Source organism: Oncorhynchus clarkii, chromosome 6, assembly GCF_045791955.1.
Source record: "Oncorhynchus clarkii lewisi isolate Uvic-CL-2024 chromosome 6, UVic_Ocla_1.0, whole genome shotgun sequence".
NCBI classification, from domain to species: Eukaryota; Metazoa; Chordata; class Actinopteri; order Salmoniformes; family Salmonidae; genus Oncorhynchus; species Oncorhynchus clarkii.
In genome coordinates, this window is record NC_092152.1 from 36,368,913 (window position 1) to 36,383,176 (window position 14,264).

Below are 14,264 nucleotides of genomic sequence, written 5' to 3' on the forward strand. Positions count from 1 at the left end.
TTGCCTTCCTTGAATGCGTCATTGATCCAATTTGATCGACTGTTAACAGCAGTTGGGTGATCTCTAATTCAGGTGAAAGACCCCACTGAAGTCGCTTGGATTCCTTTCTGTTGTAACTAGGTAAATTAGATCATGGCCAGTTCAGAGCTGAAAATGGACAACGTTGAGGGAACTGAAACCTTGAATGAACTGGAGGCCTCGTGTCCTCCTCTGAGCAACATCACAACACCTTTGGAATTATCCCAGCTCACACCCTCCCAACTGGATTTCTCCACTCAGAGCTTCACGCCGTCTTCTAACGCCAAAGGTAATTCAGACATTGAAGAAGTTAGCTGCTTATCATTCCAATGAGTCCACTGCTCTCTCTGACGTTACCCTGTATCTAATCAACTCGTTATTGTAAACGGAAACACACATTTTCCATGGCAATGTGACGTTATGTTATAGGGTCTACACAGTGCTTTGATGCAATAAAATCTTAGTTTTTAAGGAACTAAGAATGTCCCAATAAATGGTGCATCTATTGTCTTTCTCCAGAAAAATCTCGCCTGGCTCAGCTGAAGGTTAAGCGGAGGTCTAATGTTGGGGTACGGGGCTCACCAGAGACCAACTCCCTTATCCGCTACATAGCCCAACAGAGGATGAAAACTCCCCCCGCAACCACACAGGTGAGATGTTTGCTCATGCATGATCATACTCAAAGATTGTGCAATAAAAATACTGTAGGTAGTGCACTGCAGATACAGGTTGCTCTAGGACTGCTTGTGTTAATCTGAATTGGACCTAGCAATGCTCCTAGCCAGTCAATTTAATTTATGACATAGGCCTATAAGCTGTCTCTTGCTACAATGTCTCTGTAATTTGTTTTTTTAAAATTTTTATTAATTTATCCGTTATTTTACCAGGTAAGTTGACTGAGAACACGTTCTCATTTGCAGCAACGACCTGGGGAATAGTTACAGGGGAGAGGAGGGGGATTAATGAGCCAATTGTAAACTGGGGATTATTAGGTGACCATGATGGTTTGAGGGCCAGATTGGGAATTTAGCCAGGACACCGGGGTTAACACCCCTACTCTTACGATAAGTGCCATGGGATCTTTAATGACCTCGGAGAGTCAGGACACCCGTTTAACGTCCCATCCGAAAGACGGCACCCTACACAGGGCAGTGTCCCCAATCACTGCCCTGGGGCATTGGGATATTTTTTAGACCAGAGGAAAGAGTGCCTCCTACTGGCCCTCCAACACCACTTCCAGCAGCATCTGGTCTCCCATCCAGGAACTGACCAGGACCAACCCTGCTTAGCTTCAGAAGCAAGCCAGCAGTGGTATGCAGGGTGGTATGCTGCTGGCAAACAGCTTGGTTTGAAACCAATAATTTGAAATGGTGTGTTTACCATGTCTTTCTCTTCATAGCCTACCCAAGCCAGATCCTTCTCTCCCAGATTCCCCTCTACTCTAAAGCAGAAGATGGCTATTTTCCAGAGCATAATGGCTGTGGAGGAAAATGAGAATGAACCGGTGCCACAACAGGACAATCACACCGGGGGATGCATCAAGACAAGAGATTTTCTGTCTGGTGGTTAGTCTGCTTCAGTGACTAATTTATTAATCAGTTATTATTACATGAACTGAAATTGGTGCTTTAAGTATACCATTTCAGTTTTCAACTAGTTAGAATCTAGTGTCTTCTATAAGGGTTTTCTATTCTGGACTGTGGTTGTTTATGGGTGTTGATATATTTGTTATACTACTTTGAGGGAATGGAGAAATGTCCAGATACTACAGATTGCCCTTTTTAGTGTCTTCTATAAGGGTTTTCTATTCTGGGCTGTGGTTGTTTATGGGTGTTGTCTTAACTCTCAGATGGGTGGAGATGTGATGATGGCAGTGGTGGGAAGGAGAACAAGACCCCAGTGAGCCAGCCTCCCTTTCTAACTCCACCACCCAGTAAGAGGCGCTGCACAGCAGTCTCCCAGGGGAACTGTGTGGAGGAAATTGGCGAGGCCAACACTCCTGTCCTCAAACGCACCGGCACCATACTGAAGCAGCAACAAAACAATGAGGTAACCTCACCACACACTCACCAAGCACTTCTCTGTCTGTTGAATGACAAATATAACTTGGCCAACCATTCAGCATCTGTTGGTGTGTTGATGTTTTTTGCGACTTTGGCTTGTACATGTTGATCAACTGGTAAGAAATATTGAAAAGTGCTTATTTAAACTAAATGTATTTTACTATTAACTATTCTACTGTGGCCACAATGTTCTGACGTCCACTAAACCCACCATGACCCCCTACCCCAGGCTGCTGTTGTCCAGAACAAGGACCATCATCCAGCTCTCACTGTAAGACCCGGCGTACAGCCCCAGAATGACACTGAGCTCTCTGGTGAGCTAGAACGCGCTAGTGTGTCCCTGCCACCAGCCCTGCATACTAATACTGTGTCCCAGGTCACACGGGGGGAGCCCCAGTCCTCTCCTCTAAAGCAGATTTGTACTCCCACCAAGGAGGAGCAGGACCAAGTAAGAGGCCACCAGGCTTTATCTACACACACACCAAATATGTGTCCCAACTGGCACCTTATTCCCTATATCCCTTATTCCCTATATAGAGTGTCGTTTGGGACACAACCCAACACCCCAGCCTCCTCTTTTCTGTCTGTGAAGTCCTCACAGCTCTACAGAGCACACAACTGCTATTCTCACCCCATGTTCCTGCCTGTCTCTCAAAAATTCTGTTTGGTTCCCTCTCACTCAACAGGAATGCTCCTTTGAAGTCCACAGCTCCAACCAACCTCTGGTTGTGCATTCAGGACCAGACAGGACAACTCTGTCCCCTCTGTTTGCCATTCCATCTCTTCTGGAGATGAACCCCACAGGTAAATACACTATATGCTGCTCCCTTGTCTGGTGCTTTGAAGCCCAGTGCAAGCTTAGGATAGTACAGATAGGCCTGGCATGGCAATTATATAATTGTGTAACCTAGTGATGGAGGGGGCTTGATACGGTTGCATTTCGGTATATTATTTTTGACGATATATCGTTTTGGCTATCGCTGTGTATGTATATATTTATTTGCCCTAGTTGGCTGTACCTGCACCAAAACTTCAGACAAAACTCCAAAACTTCCTTCATAGCTTGTTCTCCATCTTTTTAAATAAAGAGCTAATTCGTCTTTCAGCACTTTTATTTCCATGACGGATCTAAACTAGTTTTCTCATGTTCTCTTGTCTCTCTGCAGCAGACATATGGTAAGCAATATGTTTGGAATATGGAATCGCAGTAAAATCACAATACTTTGGAATTGTGATATTCGCAATTCATATCTTAACGGCAACTTCGTATCATGGTGATAATATATTGTCAGGTCCCTAGCAATTCCCAACCTTAGCGTAACTGACGATTTATGGATGAATACAGTCATGATAATAAAATAACTGTTTATACAGTACCAGTCAAAAGTTTGGACATTTATTCATTCAAGGGTTTTTCTTTATCTTTACTATTTTCTACATTGTATAAGAATAAGACAAACTATGAAATAACACATGGAATCATGTAGTAACCCAAAAATGTTCAACAAATCAAAATATACTTTATATTTGAGTTTCTTCAAAGTAGCCACCCTTTGCCTTGATGACAGCTTTGCACACTTGGCATTCTCTCAACCAGCTTCATGAGGTAATCACCTGGAATGCATTTAAATTAACAGGTGTGTCTTAGTTAATTTGTGGAATTTCTTTGCTTATTAATGTGTTTGAGCCAATCAGTTGTGTTGTGACAAGGTAGTGGTGGTGTGTTGTGACAAGGTAGGGGTGATAGCCCTATTTGGTAAAATACCAAGTCCATATTATGCAAGAACAACTCAAATAAACATTTCCATGTGTTATTTCATAGTTTTGATGTCTTCACTATTCTACAATATAGTAAAAATAAAGAAACTCTTGAATAAGTAGGTGTGTCCAATTTTTTTTACATTTATTTAACCTTTTTATTTAACTAGGCAAGTCAACTATGAACAAATTCTTATTTACAAATGACGGCCAAACCCGGACGACGCTGGGCCAATTGTGCGCCGCCCTATGGGACTCCCAATCACGGCCGGTTGTGATACAGACTGGTGCTGTGTATATACATGCATACATAAACGCAACATGTAAAGTGTTGGATTCATGAGCTGAGATAAAAGATCCCAGAAATATTGTGCACAAATTTGTTTACATTCATCTTAATGAGCACTTCTCTTTCACCAAGATAATTCTTACAGGTGTGACAAATCAAGAAGCTGATTAAACAGCATGATCATTACACAGTCACCTTGTGCTGGGGACAAAAAAAAAGGCCACTCTAAAATGTGCAGTTTTGTCACACAACACAATGCCACAGATGTCCCAAGTTTTCAAGGAGTCGACTGCAGGAATGTCCATCAGAGCTGTTGCCAGAGAATTTGTTAATTTTTCCACCATAAGCTGCCTCAGCTGTTGTTTTTAGAGAATTTTGCGGTACGTTCAACCAGCCTCACAACCACGTGTAACCATGCCAGCCCAGGACCTCCACATCTGGCTTCTTCACATGCGTGATCATCTGAGACCAGTCACCCGGACAGCTGATGAAACTGGGTTTGCACAACCAAATAAACCTTCTCAGGGAAGCTCATCTACGTTCTCGCCGTCCTGACTGCAGTTTGGCGTCGTAACCGACATCATCAGTGGGCAAATGCTCTCCTTCGTTGGCCGCTAGCACGATGGCGATGTGTGCTCTTCAGGGATGAATCTCGGTTTCAATTTTACCAGGCAGATGGCAGACCGTGTCGTGTGGGTGTGTGGTTTGCTGATGTCAACATTCTGAACAGTGCCCCACGGTGGGGTTATGGTATGGGCATACATAAGCTACGGACAATGAACACGATTGCATTTTATCAATGGCAATTTGAATGCATAGAGATGTCACCCATTGAGCATGTTTGGGATACTCTGGATTGACGTGTACGACAACGTGTTCCTGATCTCGCCAATATCCAGCAACTTTGCATAGCCATTGACGAGTGGGACAACATTCCACAGGCCACAATCAACAGCCTCATCAACTCAATGTGAAGGAGATATCACGCTGCATGAGGCAAATGGTGATTTCACCAGATACTGACTGGTTTTCTGATCCACACCCCTACTTTTTTTTTAGGCATATCTGTGACCAATCGATGCATATCAGTATTCCCAGTCATATGAAATCCATAGATTAGGGCCTAATGAATTTATTTAAATTGTCTGATTTCCTTTATATGAACTGAAATAATTGCATTTATTTTTGTTTCGTCTATAGACCGTGCCTTCAAAGTATTCACACCCCTTGACTTTCATTGGCCTACACACAATACTCCATAATGTCAAAGTGGAATTATGTTTTCCAAAATTTGTATAAATTAATTACAAATGAGAAGCTGAAATGTCTTGAGTCAATAAGTACTCAACCCCTTTTTGTTATGGGAAGCCTAAATAAATTCAGGAACAACTCCCCATAATAAGTTGCATGGACTCTGTCTGCAATAATAGTGTTTTGAATGACTGCCCCACCCACAATTATCTGTACGGTTTCTCGGTTGAGCAGTGAATTTCAAACACAGATTCAACCACACAGATCAGGGAGGTTTTCCAAAGCCTTGCAAAGAAGGGCGCCTATTGGTAGATGGGTAAAAATAAATAAAGCAGCAGACATTAAATGTGCCTTTGAGCATGGTGAAGTTATTACACTTGGATGGTGTATCAATACTCCCAGTCACTACAAAGATACAGGCGTCCTTCCTAACTCAGTTGCCAGAGAGGAAGGAAACCGCTCAGAGATTTCACCATGAGGCCAATGGTGACTTTTAAAACAGTCGCACAATTTAATGGCTGTGATAGGGAAAAACTGAGGATGGCTCAACAACATTGTAATTACTCCACAATACTAACATAATTGACAGAGTGAAAAGGAAGCCTGTACAGAATACAAATATTCCAAAACACGCATCCTGTTTGCAACAAGGCACTAAAGTAAAACTGCAACAAAAAAAATGGCAAAGGAATGACTTTTTTGTCATGATTACAACGTGTTATGTTCGGGGCAAATCCAATACAACAGATTACTGAGTACACTGCAGTTTCTCACCTAGAAGACAGTGAATGTACCTGAGTGGCAAAGTATGTTTTTACTGTAATGTGCTTGAAAATCTTACCTTTAAGACTTAAATGTTTTTTGAGAAATTATGAACAACTAATGTGCCTGAATATATAATATGTAAAAATGTATAATCCACGTGTGCAAAACTCTTAAACTTACCCAGAACGCTGTAATCACTGCCAAATGTGATTCTAACCTGTATTGACTCTGGGGTGTGTATATGTATGTAAATGAGAATTTTCTGTATTTCATTTTCAATGAATAAATCACTATCATTATGGGGTATTTGTGTGTAGATGGGTGAGAATTATTAATTCGAATCCATCTTGAAATCTGTCCAACAGCGTGTAATAAGTCTCTAGGGGTATAAATACTTTCTGAAGGCACTGTAAACTGTTTTGGGGCAGTGACTCGAAGTGACTGCTTATGCCTGGAGCTGGCCCTGCTTGAGCGTGTTTCCACCCCGGGCAAACAGGATTCTTTCATTTTCATTGTAAAACCATATGCCATGGACTAGAGTATGGTTGGTGGTTCAAAACCAAAGTGGTAGGCTTTTAGCAAACACTAAGAAGCATACCACATTTCTTCCCAAATAGGAAGCATTGTCCTATTTGGCTCAGTTGGTAGAACATGGAGCTTGTAATGCCAGGATAGTGGCTTTAATTCCCAGGACCATCCATACATGAAATATATGCACTCAGTTTCTTTGGATAAAAGCGTCTGCTAAATGGTATATTATAAGACTTGGACCTACACAAGCAGAGCAGAATGTAGTTAGCTTTTAGCAAACACCAAGACCCAAAGCTAGCAATGTCTAGGGGGATGAGTACTCTCTCCACAGACACCTAAGTTGGAGCCGAATCCACTAGTCTTTGTGTGCTTGGAAATTGTTTGACAAATTCTCCTTCAGTCGAGCTGAATTGAGGAAGTGAATCCGAGAACAGGTGTTAAAGCCAGGAAGGTGGCGCTTCCGAGGGTGGGCTCTGCATTTCATTGGCGTGTTTTTAGTTCAGGTGAATGTCATACCGAACGACCGACTAAAATGGAACCACATTTTTCTGTAAGAGAAGCAGTTGTTTGAATAGAGCTGTTTTGAGTAGGGTCAAGTGATGATAAATATTTATTTTCCCTTTTAGATGAAGCTGATTCCTCTGGTGGTAACGTTACCTCAACTGTGAAGAGGAAGAAGCAGGTGCGTTTCGGGATCCTGCTGCCCCCCGAGCTCTTTGACAAGAAGCTGCCCCCCAGCACCCCTCTACGGAAGGGGGGCACCCCGGGCAGGGTCCCAACATCTGCCGGGGTGTCCCAGCTAAAGTCACTGCTGAAGACCCCCCAGAGGACCCCTTTAAACCTGGCCCAGCCAGACTTCAGCAGCCCCTCTCTGACTGGAGCATCCCCACCCCTCACTAGTGGGCCCTGCTGTGGGGAACAGAGCGCTGACACTCGGGGAAAGGTACAAGTCACTCACTAACACAGTGATTGACCTGTTGCAAAAATTATGAAGTAAGGGTTGTATTCATTAGGCACCAAACAGAAGAAAATGTAATGAAACAGGAAGGGACTACCTGATCGTCCAATAAGGAACTCTTGTTTTACGTTGTCAAAACATTTAGCTACAGTGTTCCTCATGAGAATGGACAATCATTGAATTGTCATTCTTGGTAATTCAGCATGTGGGTTAGTTGTTTTTCACCATGGAACTAATGCAGTAGTTCTCTATGTCCTCAGATCGCTTTCCCTTCAATGGAAGATGATGTTGACAGTTCCTTGGACAATGCAGGTTGGTTGTTGAACAGTGATCATGGCTGAGAGGATGCTATATTTCCAGTCAAGCTCTGTGTAAAATGTAACATTGTTACTTGCTGTACAAATTTACAGAGCTGGAGACTCAACCTCTGGATTTGAACTCCGCTTTCCAAAAGGAGGACTCCATTTGTCAGGCACTGCCAGGTGAGAGAGTGTCACTTCAGTTGACTCCCACTTCAGACGGATTATATTTCATCCACCCCCACCGCCCACACCCTCTCTTCACACCCTTTCTCTCTCCTTAAGTAACAGCACATCTCCTCATCAGCCTCAAGTCATTGATTTTACAGTGGTGCCAAATGAGAGTCTGAAACTGAGGTGTTTGCTGTAGATGCTGCCCCAGTGCCTGACCCCGCCCCAGTGCCTGACCCCGCCCCAGTGCCTGACCCAGCCCCAGTGCCTGACCCAGCCCCAGTGCCTGATCCTGCCCTGGACCGTGAACCAGAATCAGACGCCCCTGCCACAGCCCGCTCTCGCAGCAGAAAGAGAAAGGTCAGTTAACACACCACTCATTCACAGAACAAGGTATCCTCATTTCCTCCACTTACACACCAATGAGAAGATTATCTCTGGACTAATGTTACCATAGTTGTAATATTATATTCATCTGATGATTTAGGGTTAATCTCAATGGAAGATCTTGCGAGTATAACGAAATAGATCCTATCCTAATGCAACTTGTCTCTCACTACCTATTTCTCCCTCTCTACCTCTATTTCTCTCTCTCTCCATATCCCTCACTTTTCTCTGCTCTTTCAGCAACCAGAGGAAGAAAGTAAGCCTGTGAAGAAGAGGTCGACGCGTACGGCTGCCAAGTCTGCCTGTGGGAGGATGAAGGTCAGTCTGGGCTCTGCTCATCACTTTACTTTCTCTAGCGACTTATGATATTACACGCTGAGGCTGTGGATAGTAGTGAGCTAAGCCTCGGGGAGGTATTACATACACCAAGCTACTTGCCTCGTTCTAACTTCCTTTTATTTAGCCACAGTCAATCTGCCTTCCTCGCGCTCAAGGGATTTAGGTGATTCAAATTGAGCAAGAACCAAACTATATTTAGAAGGTGGTGTTTTGAGTACTTGTGGGATTTACTTTAGTTCTGAACATGAAAGGAATGAGCGCTTTCAAGGGACCAAAGAAGGAAGTCTACTGTGATTGATGTAATTACTGTATCCCTCAGAGGTGACAGAAACAATATCAAAACATAAATCAGGAGAGGTGCACGGTTGTAAGGCTGGGGCAAACCAGCTTGGGTATTCAGTTTGTTTGTGTTTCTCCAGAACTTAGCAAAAAGTGGCTTTGGGAAGAAGGAGGTAAATCACGCTCTGTACGGGAAGAGAGCCTATGCATCCAAGAACCCCAACCTCAGCCCAATCACGGAGAACCTGTCCTCCCTCAGCTGCTCCCCCACCCCTCAACACCCCCACACCTCCAGACACACAGGTAAGCACGCCGCTGTTAGGCTGTGTTTTGATTGCCCAGGAAGAAACATTCCTTCCTTGAACTAATCATTGATTAAATATGATTGGATTGGTGAGAGCAAGGCTTCCACTCTGCTGATTTCACTGTATACCTACTAGAGGTCGACCGATTATGATTTTAATGCCAATACCGATTTATTGGAGGACCCCAAAAAAAAAAGCCGATACCGATTAATCGTCTGATTTTTATTTATATATGTATCTATATTTTTTGTAATAATGACAATTACAACAATACTGAATGAACACTTATTTGATTTATAAAAATCTATTTAGTCTCAAATAATGAAACATGTTCAATTTGGTTTAAATAATGTGAAAACTCAGTGTTGGAGAAGAAAGTAAAAGTGCAATATGTGCTATGTAAGAAAGCTAACGTTTCAGTTCCTTGCTCAGAACATGAGAACATATGAAAGCTGGTGGTTCCTTTTAACATGAGTTTTCAATATTCCCAGGTAAGAAGTTTTAGGTTGAGGTTATTATAGGAATTATAGGACTATTTCTCTCTATACCATTTGTATTTCATCTACCTTTGACTATTGGATGTTCTTGTAGGCACTAGTATTGCCAGCCTAATCTCGGGAGTTGATAGGCTTGAAGTCATAAACAGCGCAGTGCTTGAAGCATTGCGAAGAGCTGCTGGCAAACGCAGGAAAGTGTGTTTACGGGCCTGCTGCTGCCTACCACCGCTCAGTCAGACTGCGCTATCAAATCAGACTTAATTATAATGTAATAAACACACACAAATACGAGCCTTAGTTTCTGGATTTGACCATATTAATGACCTATCATTTCGAAATCAAAATATTTATTCTTTCAGTGAAATACGGAACCGTTCCGTATTTTATCAAACGGGTGGCATCCATAAGTCTAAATATTGCTGTTACATTGCACAACCTTCAATGTTATGTCATAATTATGTAAAATTCTGGCAAATTAATTACGGTCTTTGTTAGGAAGAAATGGTCTTCACATAGTTCGCAACGAGCCAGGCGACCCAAACTGCTGCATATACCCTGACTCTGCTTGCGATGAACGCAAGAGAAGTGACACAATTTCCCTAGTTAATATTGCCTGCTAAAATGAATTTCTTTTAACTAAATATGCAGGTTTAAAAATCTATACTTGTGTATTGATTTTAAGAAAGGCATTGATATGGTTAGGTTAGATACGTTGCACCAACGACAGCGCTTTTTTTCGCGAATGCTCTTGTTAAATCATCACCCGTTTGGTGAAGTAGGCTGTGATTCAATGATAAATGAACATGCACCGCATTGATTATATGCACGCTAGATAAACTAGTAATATCATCAACCATGTGTAGTTAACTAGTGATTATGTTAAGATTGTTTTTTGTAAGATAAGTTTAATGCTAGCTAGCAACTTGGCTCCTTTCTGCACTCACGTAACATTGCCTGCCACGCAATGTCCTCGTCGACTGCAATATAATCGGCGTCCAAAAATGCCGATTTACCGATTGTTATGAGAACTTGAAATCGGCCCCAATTAATCAGTCGACCTCTAATACCTCACTCACTCATGAAGACACTGAAGATACACCGCTCAAGGCACTCCACTCTCACTGACTGACACTTGATACAGTACTAAGTACAGTCAATAATAGAATGCTGCTACTGTGTATTGTAGGCCATTCAGTCTGACTTGGAGCATGTCCAAGTACAGCCATTCAACTGTCTGTTATAATAGTATCTGTAGTCTAGACAGTGTTATAAACTGGGTGGTTCAAGTCCTAAATGCTGATTGACTGAAAGCTATATATATATATATATATATATATATATATAGTATATCACACCGTGTACCATGACAACTATGACAAAACATTTATTTGTACTGCTCTAATTACGTTGGTAACCAGTTTATAATGGCAATAAGGCCCCTCGGGGGTTTGTGATATATGGCCAATATACCATGGCTAAGGGCTGTATCCAGGCACTCCACTTTGCGTCGTGCCGAAGAACAGCTCTTAGCTGTGGTATATTGGCCCTATACCACACCCCTGGGCCTTATTGCTTAAGTCATCCATGCTGTGTCCTCCCTCTACAGCCAAAGGAGACTCCAGCCTATTGGAAGATGTCATTAACAGCGACCCAATCACTGGAGTGGTCATGGCTGCAGCCCTGTGGCAAAGCCGCCTGTGCCCCGCGGCCGGTGGGGTCTCACCAGAAGACACCATCCCAACTGCAGAGCCATCTGTTGGGCCTTCAGAAGCCCCTGTAGGCTTTACCACAGGCTGCTTTGGGACTGGGAGGGCAGCACGGGCCGGGAGACGGTGGTCAGGTCCAACAAATACCTTCAGAACTAAAGAGCAGAAAGAACCAAGTGTTATTAGAGGAGGTAGAGGGAAAGGCAGGAAGGTGAGTGTTCCTGTTGACTGTCTCAGTGAAGAGCAGGTAGAGAACACTGATCAAGACCCAACAGAAACAAGCCAGGCAGAGGTTTCAGAGTCCAGTCCAGCCAAGCACACTGTACCTGGTGACCGAGAGAGTGAACCTAATGCTCAGTGTACCTCAGACCCTGTAAATACAGATCAATGCACTTGCACACTACCAGATGCAGGTAGGAGTGGGGGAAGTCCAGTTAGGGCAGACACTACATGCTGCCCTCCTACACATGAGGTTAGCGCCACAGTGGCTTCATTAGACCAGGAGGCAGTGAGCCATGTAGAACAGAGATCAAACAAAGGCAAGCAGAGAGGAGAAGCCCGGGGCCCAGGCCGCTCCAGGGGTAGAAGGAGCTCTATATACGCCAGCTCAGTCGTCGAGGAGAGGGAGGAGGCGCAGGCACCTCAGTCAATCGGTCCAGAGGCAGTGGAGGAGAGCGGGCAAGATGTGGAGAATGACATCCACAGGTCAGAGATGGAGCAGGGTAGCATTACAGAACAGGCCTCCTTCCGAGACTCCCTCCTTCCCCCCTGGGCACAGGAAGAGTTCAGTATCGACGATGTGCTGCGGCCTCTTCCCAGCAGGGGGCGTCGTTCGGTCCGCCGCAGCCTGAGGAACCAGAGCCAGAGCAGCACCCTTGAGGCCAGAGGCTCCGGCCTGGCCTGGCTGCCCCAAACCTCCCCAGACTCCATCAGGGCTATCCGCAGGAAGACCAGGGGCCGCCGCAGCTCAATCCAGGCTCTACTGCCCCCTCCCCTGGAGTAAGTGGACCGTGTTGACCGTTGAGCTGCTCACGCTGCCCCTAGCCTGTCGGCGTCTGAAATGGCACCCTATTCACTATGTAGTGCATATTATATTGAATAGGGTAGCATTTGATACACACCTGCCTTTTTGATACTTTTAGAGAAGCTAAATGGATGTGGTTCTGAGCTAATTGTTTGTTGGGAGTTTTATAAACCTTTTTGTTTTTTAGTCGTTAACAAGTTGTGTAAATAGAATAAGGTCTTCCGTTAATGTGATTGCGCTGTCTGGCAGTTATTTAGTCATTTTGTAGATGTTTACCTCCTGTATCCATTAAATAAAATGGCTATCCAAACCATTCATCGTCTGAACATTGTACAGGCCTCTCCTGAAATACACATGCCTAAAGTTGAAAACATACAGTATCATAGGAATTTGTTGGCAACTTAATTGGGGAGGACAGGCTCATGGTAATGGCTGGAGGTAATTGGTGAAATGGTATCAAACGTGGTTTTCATGAGTTTGCCATTCCATTTGCGCCGTTACAGACATTTTATGACCGGCCTTCCCTCAGCAGCCTCCTGTGACGACTATATGTTCTTGTAAAAACAATGGTTATTTCGTACAATAGATCAGACTGTACCGATCTGTAGCTGGTTTCATGAGCCAAGCTTGTCAATACACAGAGAGGAGCACAGTTATCTACTGGTAATCGGAGTGCATCTATGTCACCATTGTAGTAAGTTCTACATTTCCCCTTCGAGCAGGATGTCTCCTTGGCTCTTTTGACCATTACAGTCTGAGCTGAACCAGGCTTCCTCCCTATTTTATAGACATGAAGTGGATGTTTTAGCTAATGGAAAGGAATATAACGTGCTCTGCATATGGATACACGCTCTGGTAAATGCAGAAATAAATCAAATAGCAGGGGACTAATGTATGCAATAAAAACAATCAGCAAGGATCATGTACTTTGATATGCCATTTCATTCTGGGTGCTGGTAGTTGACCAGTAGAGGTCACTGTCCCCTCTGAACTAAGGCCCAAACACCGTACAGCAGCACAAAATGACACAACAATGACATCGACCAATATATATTATCAAACCTTTGGCCGAAATCTATCTTTTCACAATATGGTAAGAGAATACAATTTAGTGGGTTGGAACTGACTATACCTAACGCATCCAATACAGGACAGTATAAACTAAGGGTAAAGCAGTGATTTGTCTTATTTCAAGATCCGTCTTGTTTTTCTCTGTAGAAGATGGATGGTTGAGCTGATAAGCATACTGGCCAGGTGGGGACATGTAGGACAACACGCATATCAAACAATTTATCAGGCATAATCAACCACTTGATATTCAATCCCATCATTGGCTATTGTGCCCTTGTACTATTATGTGGAGTCTTTGTTCTTTTAAAGACTTCAAGAAATACAACATGCATTCTGTTCAGTTTTCTTGTAAGTTTGTCTTTCTTACGTGAACTCGTTAGTAGAATCTGATTCATTTACCAATTTGTCTTTGTTCCGTCCTTGTAGTTGGACTAATATATATGCCTTCATTCCTCCTCGCTGTCTATAAAGGTGATTTGTGTTGTAATTGCAGTGTTTGTCTGAACGTGCCGCCTCCTACTACTTAATGGGTTCATTGGGCCAGTGTGTGTCG

At 43.4% G+C, this 14,264-nt stretch overlaps 2 protein-coding genes across 2 annotated transcripts; both read left to right on the forward strand.

Annotated features, from left to right (window-relative positions):
- Window positions 1-5: 5 nt before the first annotated feature.
- LOC139412363 (cell division cycle-associated protein 2-like) lies at window positions 6-8,472 on the forward strand. The gene is made up of 10 exons (XM_071159177.1): window positions 6-307; window positions 538-668; window positions 1,418-1,583; window positions 1,868-2,067; window positions 2,311-2,529; window positions 2,768-2,885; window positions 7,302-7,618; window positions 7,894-7,945; window positions 8,044-8,115; window positions 8,303-8,472. Exons 1-10 carry the CDS (start codon window positions 133-135, stop codon window positions 8,470-8,472), a joined length of 1,620 nt encoding a protein of 539 aa, XP_071015278.1. The 5' UTR covers window positions 6-132.
- Window positions 8,218-12,955, forward strand: LOC139412050 (uncharacterized). Its single transcript, XM_071158839.1, has 4 exons — window positions 8,218-8,463; window positions 8,731-8,808; window positions 9,249-9,411; window positions 11,517-12,955. Exons 2-4 carry the CDS (start codon window positions 8,803-8,805, stop codon window positions 12,617-12,619), a joined length of 1,272 nt encoding a protein of 423 aa, XP_071014940.1. The 5' UTR covers window positions 8,218-8,463; window positions 8,731-8,802; the 3' UTR covers window positions 12,620-12,955.
- The last annotated feature ends 1,309 nt before the right edge of the window (window positions 12,956-14,264 follow it).